This window comes from Dermacentor albipictus, chromosome 3, assembly GCF_038994185.2.
Source record: "Dermacentor albipictus isolate Rhodes 1998 colony chromosome 3, USDA_Dalb.pri_finalv2, whole genome shotgun sequence".
Classification (NCBI taxonomy): Eukaryota; Metazoa; Arthropoda; class Arachnida; order Ixodida; family Ixodidae; genus Dermacentor; species Dermacentor albipictus.
In genome coordinates, this window is record NC_091823.1 from 66,681,693 (window position 1) to 66,693,808 (window position 12,116).

At 42.9% G+C, this 12,116-nt stretch overlaps 1 protein-coding gene across 1 annotated transcript in view; it reads left to right on the forward strand.

Annotated features, from left to right (window-relative positions):
• LOC135905555 (cell adhesion molecule Dscam1-like) overlaps positions 1–12,116 on the forward strand; it is a 537,047-nt gene that overhangs the window by 494,047 nt on the left and 30,884 nt on the right. Inside the window, exons 18-22 of the mRNA XM_070536452.1 lie at positions 272–439; positions 2,793–2,863; positions 3,778–4,015; positions 6,804–6,902; positions 10,622–10,807. Coding sequence (XP_070392553.1) covers positions 272–439; positions 2,793–2,863; positions 3,778–4,015; positions 6,804–6,902; positions 10,622–10,807 — 762 coding nt within the window. The remainder of the gene's footprint in view (positions 1–271; positions 440–2,792; positions 2,864–3,777; positions 4,016–6,803; positions 6,903–10,621; positions 10,808–12,116) is intronic.

Sequence of the window (12,116 nt, forward strand, 5' to 3'; positions counted from 1 at the left end):
CAGAAAAACCATGCATTCGAGAGCAATTATACTGCCTGTTTGAGAACTGGTGAGTATTGCTAGTAAATTATTTTTTGGCGAAGACGATAACATAACCATGTTATCGAACTGTTGTTCTCACTTGCCTTGCTCGAATTTGTGACCACCTGACTTGTAGCTCATTTATATATTTCAGCAGCCAGTTTTGCGAGAAGAGGTACAAATTAGCAATCAAGTGGAGCCGTAAGTCTTCTGTGAATGGATGTATAAATACATATATTTTCCCTTTCAGTGAAATGGAGTGGCGATATCCGAGAGAACAAGGTGCAAGGAACCGTCACAACACTGACGCTCAGAGAGCTGCGGCCTACTACGGCATACATCATTCGAATCCAAGCTGAAAATTCTCTGGGGGCTGGTGATTACAGTCAAGAAGTACAGGTGACGACCGACGAAGAAGGTAAGCCACAAAGGGCACGTCAATACATTTTAAATGCATATACATTCTTTTAGTTCTCATCTTTTAGTTTTTGAAAATTTGAATTTAATATAGGAGCATGTGGTAAGCAACAGCGTTCAGGTTGGCTAGGGAAGACGATCGACGAGGTAGCTAGGTGTTGTCCATAATTTTACGTCCATGACGTACCTGCGGCTCCGGCAATCACTTCAGCCGCATGCAGAGAGCAAAAGCTTGACCTTATAGATCTGTATTATTGACCCAGAGGGGACCGATGTTATGGTACGGATAAGGTGCCTTGACGCTCGCACGAGCGTCGAGGCACTCTAGGTGCGAATGTTGGACACCACCTATTACGTCACGCACCTATATATAGTGATTCGGAGGAAAGAGAAAATTATGCTATTTTCTGCATCGTGGGACCTGGAAACTCCTTGCCACTTTAGAAATCCACGTTCTAGTGGCGACACACACTGAATAAACAGACGCAGGCCTTGAATGCAATGTTTTTGCTGGTTGCATGCGGCGGAAGCGATTGTGGAAGCTTAGAACACGTCATAAAGCTGTTTCACATGCTGCAACTGGAACGACGAAAATCGGTGCAGTCGCGCGCGTCAAAATGCGATTTTTAGATAGACGTTGGGTTTTGGGAGACGTTGGTTTTGGACACCACCTGCTGAAAAGCTCAATCGTCATCATCACCTCACCCGGCCATTGGAGTTCGACACAATCCAATCCATTCAAATCCAATTTTATTTTTAAAAGGCAGGGTTTCGCATTTGACACTATCGCTTAGGAATAGTAGGTTTGTCGAGTGTAGTGCAAACGAAGTTCTGAATTTGTTGCTTTCTGGGACTACCACTACAGCGAAAAAAAAAAACAAGGTAACGATGTGTCGGCATTGAAGGAAATGACTAGGCAAAACGGCAGCGTTCAAGTAGTGTTGCAGAACTCCGGAACTCCGTGCTCGAGGCCAGGAAGTCAATCGTGAAGCGCGCTTTACGGATACAAGAACGTCCTAATTTCTGATTCTCACAGCGCACAGTTCAACCGCATAAGAAGCAGGGAATTTCAAGGGAATGGTTTTCCTGTTGTCCATTATGAGGTGTGTGTGTTTTTTGTTTCTGCTGTTGTTGTAATGGTGTGTAAGTACTTCATTCGAACGGCAATACGACCGTTCTTCTAGAGGTGCCATAACAGCTAAAGTCATTCGGACTATGGCAGACTTAAAGTATGGTCGCTTTGCTGAAAGATGTCCGGCATACTGTAATGAGCGTTGGTTGGGATATGCTTCCAGAGAAAGCTAGATGTTTTCGGAATTTGTCAGCTGTGCTCTCCGTGAGAAACTTCAGCTCTTCACTGTGCGCGCTGCTGCCTCGCGCTAGTTTCCGTTGGACCTGCGTTTTTTTTTATGTCTCTGCCACAATTTAACTACTTCCTGAAATTTTAAAGAATCTGCATTTATTGGTTTGCTTGCTAATACGGTTGAAACATTTGCAGACCGACAACTTTGTTATGCTGAACGCCAGCAGCCTCAGCACCCTAATTTCCCATGCCCGAATATTGCTGCTGAAGATAACTAAGAATTTTGTGCATCATTTTAAACAAGTCGTGCTGTAAACATTGTAAAGGTTGTGTATGAGCATTTTTGTTTTGGTCTTGTCTTCGAGAACTATTCTGCGCATCATTTTTACCACGTCATGCTGTTAACTTTGTATAACTTTGTTATACTTTGTTATAACTTTGTTAACTTTGTATTGTGTATAACCACTTTTGTTTTGATCTTGTTGCACTGACTTTCACGTGCTTCTTGATATGTAATGGCTCATTCTGTGCTCACTTAAACTTAGAAAACAGAAGAAAAAAAGAAACTGATGTCATAAAAGAAAAAATTAACAGCTTCTGCAGTGGTATGACAGCCATAAGCTTTTAGTTGTTATTCTCCTTGACTATGATGGCTTGCATTTTGTGCTTTTGTCATTACACAAAAAAAAAAGAAAGAGAAAGCCAGTTGATCAGCCGCAGTAGCTTAGTGGCTATGGCATTGCGCTCAAGGCCACAGGATTGATCCCTGCCACATTTCAGAAAGGGTGAAATACAAAAACGCTCATGTACGTAGATTTAGGTGCACATTAAAGAACCCCACGTGGGCAAAATTAATCCAATGTCCCCCGATACAGCATGCCCCATAGTAAGATTGTAGTTTTGCCCATAAAACCCCAGAATTTAATTGTTATGAAATACAGTTACAGGTGTGAACAATTCTTGCTTTTATGCTTTACTGAACTCCATGTTCTCTAATTTTGATTCTGATAATTCATTAATTGTAAAGCTGCCATTCTTTTGTTCTTTACAGCACCAGAAGGCCCTCCACTAAACGTCCAAGCAACCCCAGTTTCCTCAACTACTCTCAAGGTGACATGGCAGGTATTGTAAAAAGTGCAATTCTTTTTCACATTATGTTAATAGTCTATTTTACCAAAGTATCAGGTTTAGTACTTGCAACAACCTTAAATTTTCACTTCTGTACTAGCATATTCAAGAAGGCTTCGAAAGGCTAAAGACACTGTTTTGTTCACTAAGCAAAGAAAGACAAGGACAGGTGACTGGCAGCTGCATAGTCATTTGTCCCTGTCCATCTTGGTGTCACCTTGACGTAGTAGTTCTGCGGAAACCCGCACCTTTTGTGCGGAAGCCCGCACCATGTCACCTTTAGTTGAGAAAATCAGCACAGCAATCTAAATGATACATTCCATTGCAAGTCAAAAACCTTTCGTGGTTTTCTTCAAGCATGCCCTAGTAACCCATTTTGTATATCTTGTAAAGAAGACAAGCATCCTCCTGGCAGCATCACCAGTGTTTGGCACGCACTTTTGGCCGCTGCTGTCAATTTGAGACTGTGCATCACACTGCATCATCATGCCAGCTCGTAGCATCATTGCTAAATCGTGCCACCAATAAACCTCGTCACACTCTCGCTGTTTTTGCATGGTTGCTTTTGGTGAGCTTGGCGCATGCACAGTAGTTTGCTTTTGATTGTTGCCGCAGTGTTACTCTTTGAGGGCAAAGAAATGTTTATGCTGCTGATAGCAACATTCCTAACATTTTGATGATATGGAGAAGCACTCGGAGTCATTAGCATGTGACAAATGTTTCTTTAGCTTCACCTTTCCCCGTCCTCTGATTTGGCTTGCATACCCTCTTCCTTACATCAGTTTTGAACATAATATGAGACATTGAGGGTGCCACTGCGCTTGCTGGTGTGAAAACCATTAACTGTGCCCAGATTTCCGGTTGGTAGCAGTGACAAATGAAGAACTCGTATCATTGTTACGTTGCAGCCACCGAAAAAGGAGTACCAAAATGGCCTCCTCAAAGGGTACTACGTGGGCTACAAGAAACATGGGTCGTCGGATACCTATGTCTACAAGACTGTCGACACAACAGGGAGTGTGAAAGAGGAGGCTCTGCTCACATCACTGCAACGCTCCACAAAGTACACGGTGCTGGTACAAGCATTCAACGAAAAAGGGACTGGTCCGCCATGCGAGGAAATCCATCTTGAGACCTTTGAGAATGGTAAGAAAGCTTGTTGCAGTGCTACACCCAAATGCTTTTTGTGATGCATGGGCTCACAAAACTTGGCTTCATGGCAAGTTTTGTTTGTTTTCACAGACACTATACACTGTAATTAGCTTCTGCACAGTGATTTCTCGCTAGTGAAAGTGCTGCTTCTATTTATTAGTTTGTTAGAATGTTTCGCTTATTTCTGGTGAGGAAATATTATTGAGCAGTGTTGCAGGACTGCATCTTTCCTGCATATGTAGGTTGATGCAACTTTTGCTTTTGGCAAGCTTACGAAATTTATTACTCATCCTTACAGGTGGCTGTGACATGCCATGAACGTTCTCTTCAGTTAAAATTAATGCTGGCATATTCACCAATGGATTGTGCTATTTCTAAGTTCATTCATCTGCTGTGCTAAAGTTGTAGTTCAAGTATGTTATTGATGACAGTAAGCCAGGGTTTTCAGTGCAATCTCTCACTTTGGGACCCTCATCTCTATATCCTGCTTCCTTTAGTTTTAAAATTCCAAATATATTGTGGAAAGAGCATTCTTTGACTGATTGTCAAGTAAGTTATAGTGGATTTCACAAACCCATATCTGCCATAGGGTAACAAAATACTACTCCATGCTAGATCACAGTACGATTTGTTACTTGGAGATAGTATTTAATTTAGTACACTGAAGTTATATTTCTGTTCTGACTTAATTATCAGGGCTGCTAAAATGTTTAGTCACTGCTGTTGTCCACTTGCTTGTAAAGCTAATTAAACAATTCTTGCTGCTGATGCTGTGTGTTGGTGGCAAACACAGCTTTTGTGCAAAAGAACAGTGTTGCGCACTGGTGTTCACACTCCATACTAAAATCACGTGGTGTCTCTCAGCATGTAGAAGTGACACAGCAGACAATGAAAAGCTTACTGGCATGGTAATAATTTCGACTCTTAATTTTTTGTGGTAGGTGAATTGTCTGGGATCTCTAAACCCTAGAAAAAATACAGTACTTGCAAGCCTCAGAGCACCCAAAATAATTTGTTATAATAGTTTTTCTACAGTCAGTTTCGATTTCTCTTCTACTGTGTCATGATGCAGAAGGTGATGACGTGGGAGCAAGAGATTGTGACATTTTGACACTCTCTCCAGCTAGCTCTATCGCCTAGTATGCTGCTACATTTGCACCCACAATGAGCAGCAACATAGGAGGCAACTGAATAGGCTGCAGTGATTGTCAAAACCTTGCAGTATCCTTGTCCCATGTGACCATTTTCTGCATCATGACTTCATAACACAGTAGGTAACCTCCCGGGAAATAAACTTAAACTTAGGAAAGCTGTTAAAATATTTATGGTGCTACGAGGCTCGCCAGTATATTTTATGCAATTTAGAGGCTTAGGACCTTCACTTAGCGCAAAGAAATGAAGTGCCAAAAATATCATGTCAGTACTCCTTCTAAGCTCTGGCAGAATTCTTTTCTTAGCGATGAAGCAAGAGAAAGCAATCAGCTGAAAAACAAGTTGATACAAAGTGATTGGTGTAATTAACAAACCCACTTAGGATGTGCCATGGGAAAAGAGTTCTTGCCCTTGAAGCAAAAACAATGTGCTGTAAATAGACTGCCGGAAATCACCGAAGAAGTTGAAGCAGACGAGGCAGCATCCTACTGCCCGAATGCATGAGTTTGAGGAAGACACAGAAAGAAACATAGCTATATAGCAGCAGTGGCTTGGGGCAAGAAGTTGTTGGGCCATTGTTGGGCTTTCTTTTTATGTAACAAGGCACAAAATTTTAGATTTACAGCCTAACTACTGCCAACCATCTTCTAAGAAGAATTCCTGCTGTCTTTATAGCATCTGTCTTGCATGTTGCATTGCTTTCATCATCATGTGTCCTTGCCTGAAGTGCTTAGGGAAAAGCAAAGTTGAAAACATTGTCTCTCTTTCTCTCTCTGCTTCAGTGGCACTAAAATGTTTCACTTTATCTTTCTGTAATTTCTGGAAGCATGTGCTTTAGGCCACAGATATATTGCATGCGCAACAATCAAATTGCGCTTCAAATTGTTTTCTTCTTCAATTGGCCACATTTTATGACACCAGGGGCTTGCACTTGAGCGGCATGGTTTCGACAGAAACAATGCATCTTCAGAATTCACCTTATGTCTGCTAAGTGGCCCGAGAGGGTAGCGCCACTGCGTGCATGTGATTGGAACCAAAACAGGGGTTACATAGGGACATCAGCAATTCACATGGAGGTTAGCCAAGTAAGCACTGATGCACTTTCAAAGGACTGCAATAGAACAAAACATTTATTTTTGGCTAGGCTTTGTCCACATTGCCCCTGCATCACCTTTGGCGGGGAACTTGCCCTGTTCATCCTCCACAGTGGCCACAATTCGAAGCCTGCAGCAACCCAGACCAGGACTCCCTCTGCATACTGCCTTCCCCTCCCCAGTTCTCGTTTTTGTTGCAGCAGCAAACAAAGTGCATCAAAAGAAAAAGTTAACATTGCTTGGGCAGCAGGCTGACACGTGACCTTGACTTTGCCAGGCTTCTTACACTATTCCGCATGTAGAATTGCAGTTGTGCACAGACTACTCTCTTATAAATTTGCTTCCACTTACTGTGATCAGTTAAAACCTGGTTATGTGAAAGAAGAAATTGTTCTTTCTTTTTTTGTTTCTTCCTTTCTTTCGACCTAGATCGAAAATGTTGAAGCCTAGTTATACACAGGTATTGAATATTGTCTCCTGTTAAATTCAAAAGAGTTGCTTGATGCCACCTTGTGGCTATTCTCTCTGCTCTCTAGATCCACCACCTCCACCATCGATGAGTGTCTTCAGCACCAGTTCTTCTTCAATCCAGTTGCAGTGGAACTCGAACACAAATGATGAACCAACTATAATGGGTATGCTTTAATCAGCATTTCTTCCTTATTTTACTCATTAATCGTTCTTGTGATTCTCTTTTTGGGCAGCTGCAAGTGCCTTTGATGTATATAATATATGTGGTTCAAGTCATAAGTTCTTGATGTCTATTTATTTAAAAAAGTACGCTTAAGTTAGCCATCTTTATCATCTTGAAGGCAGCCCTGGGGGCGATCAGAAATCGTTGTTCAGTGCATGTATTCAGTTTCGCTGCGTGTGATTGTTCTAGGCTGTGCTCACGTCGTCAGCCGCAGGGCACGGCTATGTTTTTGTTGGTGTGAAAATGACTGCTTGCTCTTGTCAATCATTTTGAAGCTGAGCACGTTGTCTGCTAGGAGCAGAACGCAACAAGAGGTGTGCAGTTCAGGCAGTCACACATTCGCTATGAGGCCGGCTTCGCATGGCACGTCGATTGGATTGAATCCAAACAGCAACTGCAGCAATGGAATGGCACGTTCGGATCCAATCCATAGTCTAATTTGAGAAAGTTGTGCTTGCAATAGGAGCTTCAGTTGTTGCGTTGGTGTTGCTCAAGGAGGAAGCAGAGTGGTTGGCGGTGTGAAATGCGTTTGAAGAGATGGCAGAAAAGGAATTCTGGCGTCGCTTTCATTTCTCAAATTGAACACTGCGTTGAGCAGCTCCCTCTGATTCACTGAGACCTAGGGGCCCAGTCAGACATCGCAGTGCAACGACATGTTGTTGTGGCCTCTTGAAAAGTGTGCTACTGTTCCCATTGCCTTTTTTTTTTCACTATGCGCGACACTCCCTAGCGACCATACAGAAAAGCAATTACTGATAATTTGTAGTAGTCATTTGTATTACTATGTGAGAATGTGTTAAGCTTGAGAAGAAAAATAAAATCTTTTCGTATAAATATTTTATTCATTGGAAGGCGAGAAATATTTTGTTTTGTAGTTTATTGTACCCAAGCAGATGACAAATGAGGCACGTCAACTTCTGGGGAGTTCACCGCTTGCAGATTGGCTGCTCCCTCTCTGCCGTTCTCACAAGTTTTGCGAGCCACCCACGTTGTGGCGTTGCAGTGACTGAGCGCCTTCTTTTCCAAAAGAAAATCTCCGATCGCGCCCTTGCTGTGTAGATGCACTGGAGACAGCATGATTTTTGTGTTTGTGGGTCCATATAGCAGTCATTTTTCATAACTTCTCTTAGTGCATTGTGTGTCATACTTTAATAGGCTAATCTGCCATCTCCTTTTGCCTTTGAGCTTCACTTTCATTTTTGATACCGAAAATATATAGTACTGACTGAATTATGTAAGGGAGAGGTGTAGGGAGCAACACTTGCCTACATATGGAAGGAATTAAAAAAAAGCAGCATGTGATTACCTAGTTGGAATTCAGTGATGAATAGAGGGGCAAATTGGTTTGTTATACAATATGTCTTGAGGTCATGAAATTAAATTTCCTGGTGTGCTCCATTCAGCAATATAGCCTTTGCACAATTCTTTCAGTGCTGAAAAAGCAAGTATAATGGATATTATTATGCTGCCACAATTTTATTGCTGATCCTAGTTGAAAGGCATGTGGAAACTCCCGCACTGTCACAGACATTTTGGTCTTAAAGGACTCAAACCTTAACGTATGACGCACAAGCATCTCCACCAGCTTTGATTGATAAACAAAAAAAAGCTTTCACCTTCAGAATTCACAAAAATGTATGACAATTCAAGCAACTCTTCAAGAAACTTCTCACACCCTTCGGAAGTCCTAGGGGTATGTTTTGCCACTGCCCAAAATCTGCCAAAAACTTCAAATGGTTCACTACTATATATTCAGCGCAGTTCAATTTATTATACTTGAGCATTTTCAGATGTTTCACTATATCCAAGCATAGTACTTCTATACTTACCACTAGTATATCCCGTGCATTTTCCTGTATGCTGAGCCGCTGTCTACCAACACTGGCGTCTGGTCGGGCATTCTGATGCCCTGATATGTCTGCATTGCTGGCTTTTCTGAGTGATGGCTCTCACCGATGTCTGGTCATACAGTTGCGTCGGGGATCTGACTCAGGCTGCCTCGTTAGCTGTTCTCTGATTGACATTTAATACCAACCAAACTGCTGTTGGCTTTCACTGCTGTTAGCCTTTCTCATCACTGCATGAAAATTTTTGTGTGGAACTCGCCTTAACAGCTTCGCAGTAAAGCTTTCAGTATAATCCAAGAGTTGCATTTATCAAAGTGTAGCAAGCGTCATCTTCAAATGCTTGTCTTAGCATTCTTGGAGTCCCCACATCTTTCTAAAGTCGGATATGAAATCTTTGTAACGAAAAAATTTGTTAGAGCTTAGCTCTTTGGCGCCTGTTCCCGTGTTTCGCGCCGCCATCGGCCTCGCCGTAACCAAGGTCATTATCCGCACGCTGCTCTAGCAGCGTGCGCTCTTGCTTCCATTTCTCGCGTGCTGCGCAAGCCTTGCTCTCCCCTTGTCCTCCAAAGCCGGATCACGCGTTCTTGCCTTTCCCTCGCCCCATTCCTTTGCGCAGCACCGTTGCGGTGACTCTCGCCGCTACCATCTATTCCGCCCTCGCCGTCCCTTGTCCCGCTATCGCGGTAGTGCCGTGGTGCCGGCGGCGAGCGCTCCTTGCCGCCTTGTGCGTGATCCACGACTCTCCACTCCTTTGTCTTCGCGTCGCGGGGCCGTATGGCTCTTGGCCGTGTCTCTCGTTTCCCCATTTGTGGGGCGCGTTCCTCATTGGCATTTGTCGCCTCTATGTGCTTGCGCGTGGCTGTCCTTCTCCTGCCTCCACTCTTGCCCTATACCTCCCTTTACCTGGTGCAGTGCCGTCGCGGTTACTCAAAGGGCAGCTGTAGCGTTTCTTCCCCTTATTTTTACTTCCCATCCCAACCTTGTGAGGCCACATTGAGGCCTGTCTGTGAGTGAAGGAGTGTGTGACGTTTTCTCAATACCCCTGTTCTCCACCCGTTTCCTTATCTCACCTCAGAAGAAACATTAAATAATAATTGCTAATCTCCCCTCCCCCTCTCCGCGGCGGTTACCCACTATAAGATGGCGTGTCACTGGAGTGCCGGCTCGATAGCGGCGGATCGCAGTGTGTGCTGCCCAATCCTAAACACAGAACCGCCTCCATTCGGCACTGTATGTTCTGTATGTGGTTGCCTGTTGTTGAAATAAGGCAGCAGCTGCGCTCAAAGATCGGATTACCAAGAAGCGTAATCATCGGCCGATTTTTTTATGTCAATGATCATGTGGGCTGTAAAGGAACCACAACACAATTTTGTATGGATGAAACGCATGGCCTTTCAGAACTACTGAAGCGTGTTGTCTGGTGCCATATTGATAGTGGAGCTGCCATGTAGCCGTGTAGCATTGGCAGTGTATTATGCACTATTGGATACAGAACACTATGTTACCTAGAATGTCTTTTTTTTTGCAGCTTATATTTTGGTGGTACACAAGTTTCTTCATTGCTGCACCGTAGAGTATTCATTACACGAGTACATGTCTGAAGGGTGTTGCACACACTGCATGTTTTCTTTTTTCTCATCATATCTTCCAAAAATAAACAATGTTCCTTAATTTATTGAGCTTCTCTGAGTAGTCAGCTTCACAGTATTCATCTTGAAGGGAGACTGCAATATGTGCACAAAGCTCACAAAGCAAGCTTTTAAAACTGCATGTCACTGTGGATTGGCTGTGATCTATGATCTTTGCGCGATAGGTTACTACATCTACATCAAGGTTCAACACGGCACGTGGGAAGAACATCAGGTTCCTGCTCACCAGACAACACACACCTTTCAAGATCTTCTCTGTGGAACAAATTACCAGTTTTATGTCGCATCATTCAACAAGATGGGCAAGAGTGACCCCAGTGAAGTGATGTCAGCAAAGACTCAGGGAGGACGTAAGTTAGCACTCTGCTTCTTACATTTCTTATTTTTCTTTTCATAACATTAGATCTCTGTTTCATTCTATATTGCATTGTTACAGAAATAGTGTTTTACAAATGACAAAATTTTCCCCTATTTAGGGTCCTTATGCTGAGACACTAAGCGAAAAGGGCTGGGTCCTGATGCTCTGCTAATGAAGAAATGTTGTGTATTACCAGGTCTTGCACAATCGTCCTCACATACCATTTAGTGCAAACTGCTACATCATCAGGTGCCCCAGTTGATTAATTAATGGCAAACCAACATGTTGAAGCCTGGACAGACCACACTGGGTGATGGAGACAGCTGCTTAACTTCCAGAGAAACTTTTTTGATAAATTAGCACATTTTATGCATGTACTATCATCTACTTGTGTCACACACAATCAGACCAAGCTAAAGATAGTAAAAAATTATCTGATAAAAAATTTGTTATGTTATAAAGACAGCCTAGGGTTGGAGATGTCGGCCTGACAATTTTGCCAGGTTTAATGTCTCAAAGTAGCTCACAGGCTATGAGAGGTGCCATGGAAGTTAGTCTGTAATAATTTCGGCCACCAGGGGTGCTTTTACATGAACCTAAGGCATGATGCATGAGCATTTTTGCATATCAACTTCGATTCCTGGCTGTCAGCCAGGAATTGAACCTATGACTTCGTGCTCAGCTGCAGAATGTCCACTGGCAACCATAGCCATTGCGGCTCTCTATAAAACTCAAGAGAACAACAGAACAAACATCTTACTCACTTACCTTGATGTACTATAGGCGTGAAATGAAATGCTAACGACGGTGCGTGTGACCGAAGTATAACTGAATATATAGTGCATGCTGTCTTTGAATTTTATTTTTTTGCTTTCAAATAAAAGAGAACCAGAAAAAAAAGAAAATATCGTACTTTAGGGGGAGCATCATTGCGCAGTGCAGTCTAACCGGTTGTGTGCGCGTGTCCATGGTGATGACTCGATGGCACGCATTTTACTGTCAGTTATGCTTTCACCACGCGTCCCGCCACTCACATTTTATTTAACGCTGATAGTACAGTACATTTAGGCATCTACCCGTGTGTCTTACATATTTCTTACTGTGGAATCGCGTAGGTCGTGCCTACGGCACCTACTGCATAGAGTTGCATGCAAGTGCAGTGAAAACCATGTGCAACTAAACTTATGGAATTGGTTGTTTAAATGTACATCTTTGAAGCTATTCTTATGTTGCAGTGACCATATCTTTTCTATGTTTTTCGTTTCTGGTATAGCCAGCTTGCCATGAAACGAGATGATAAT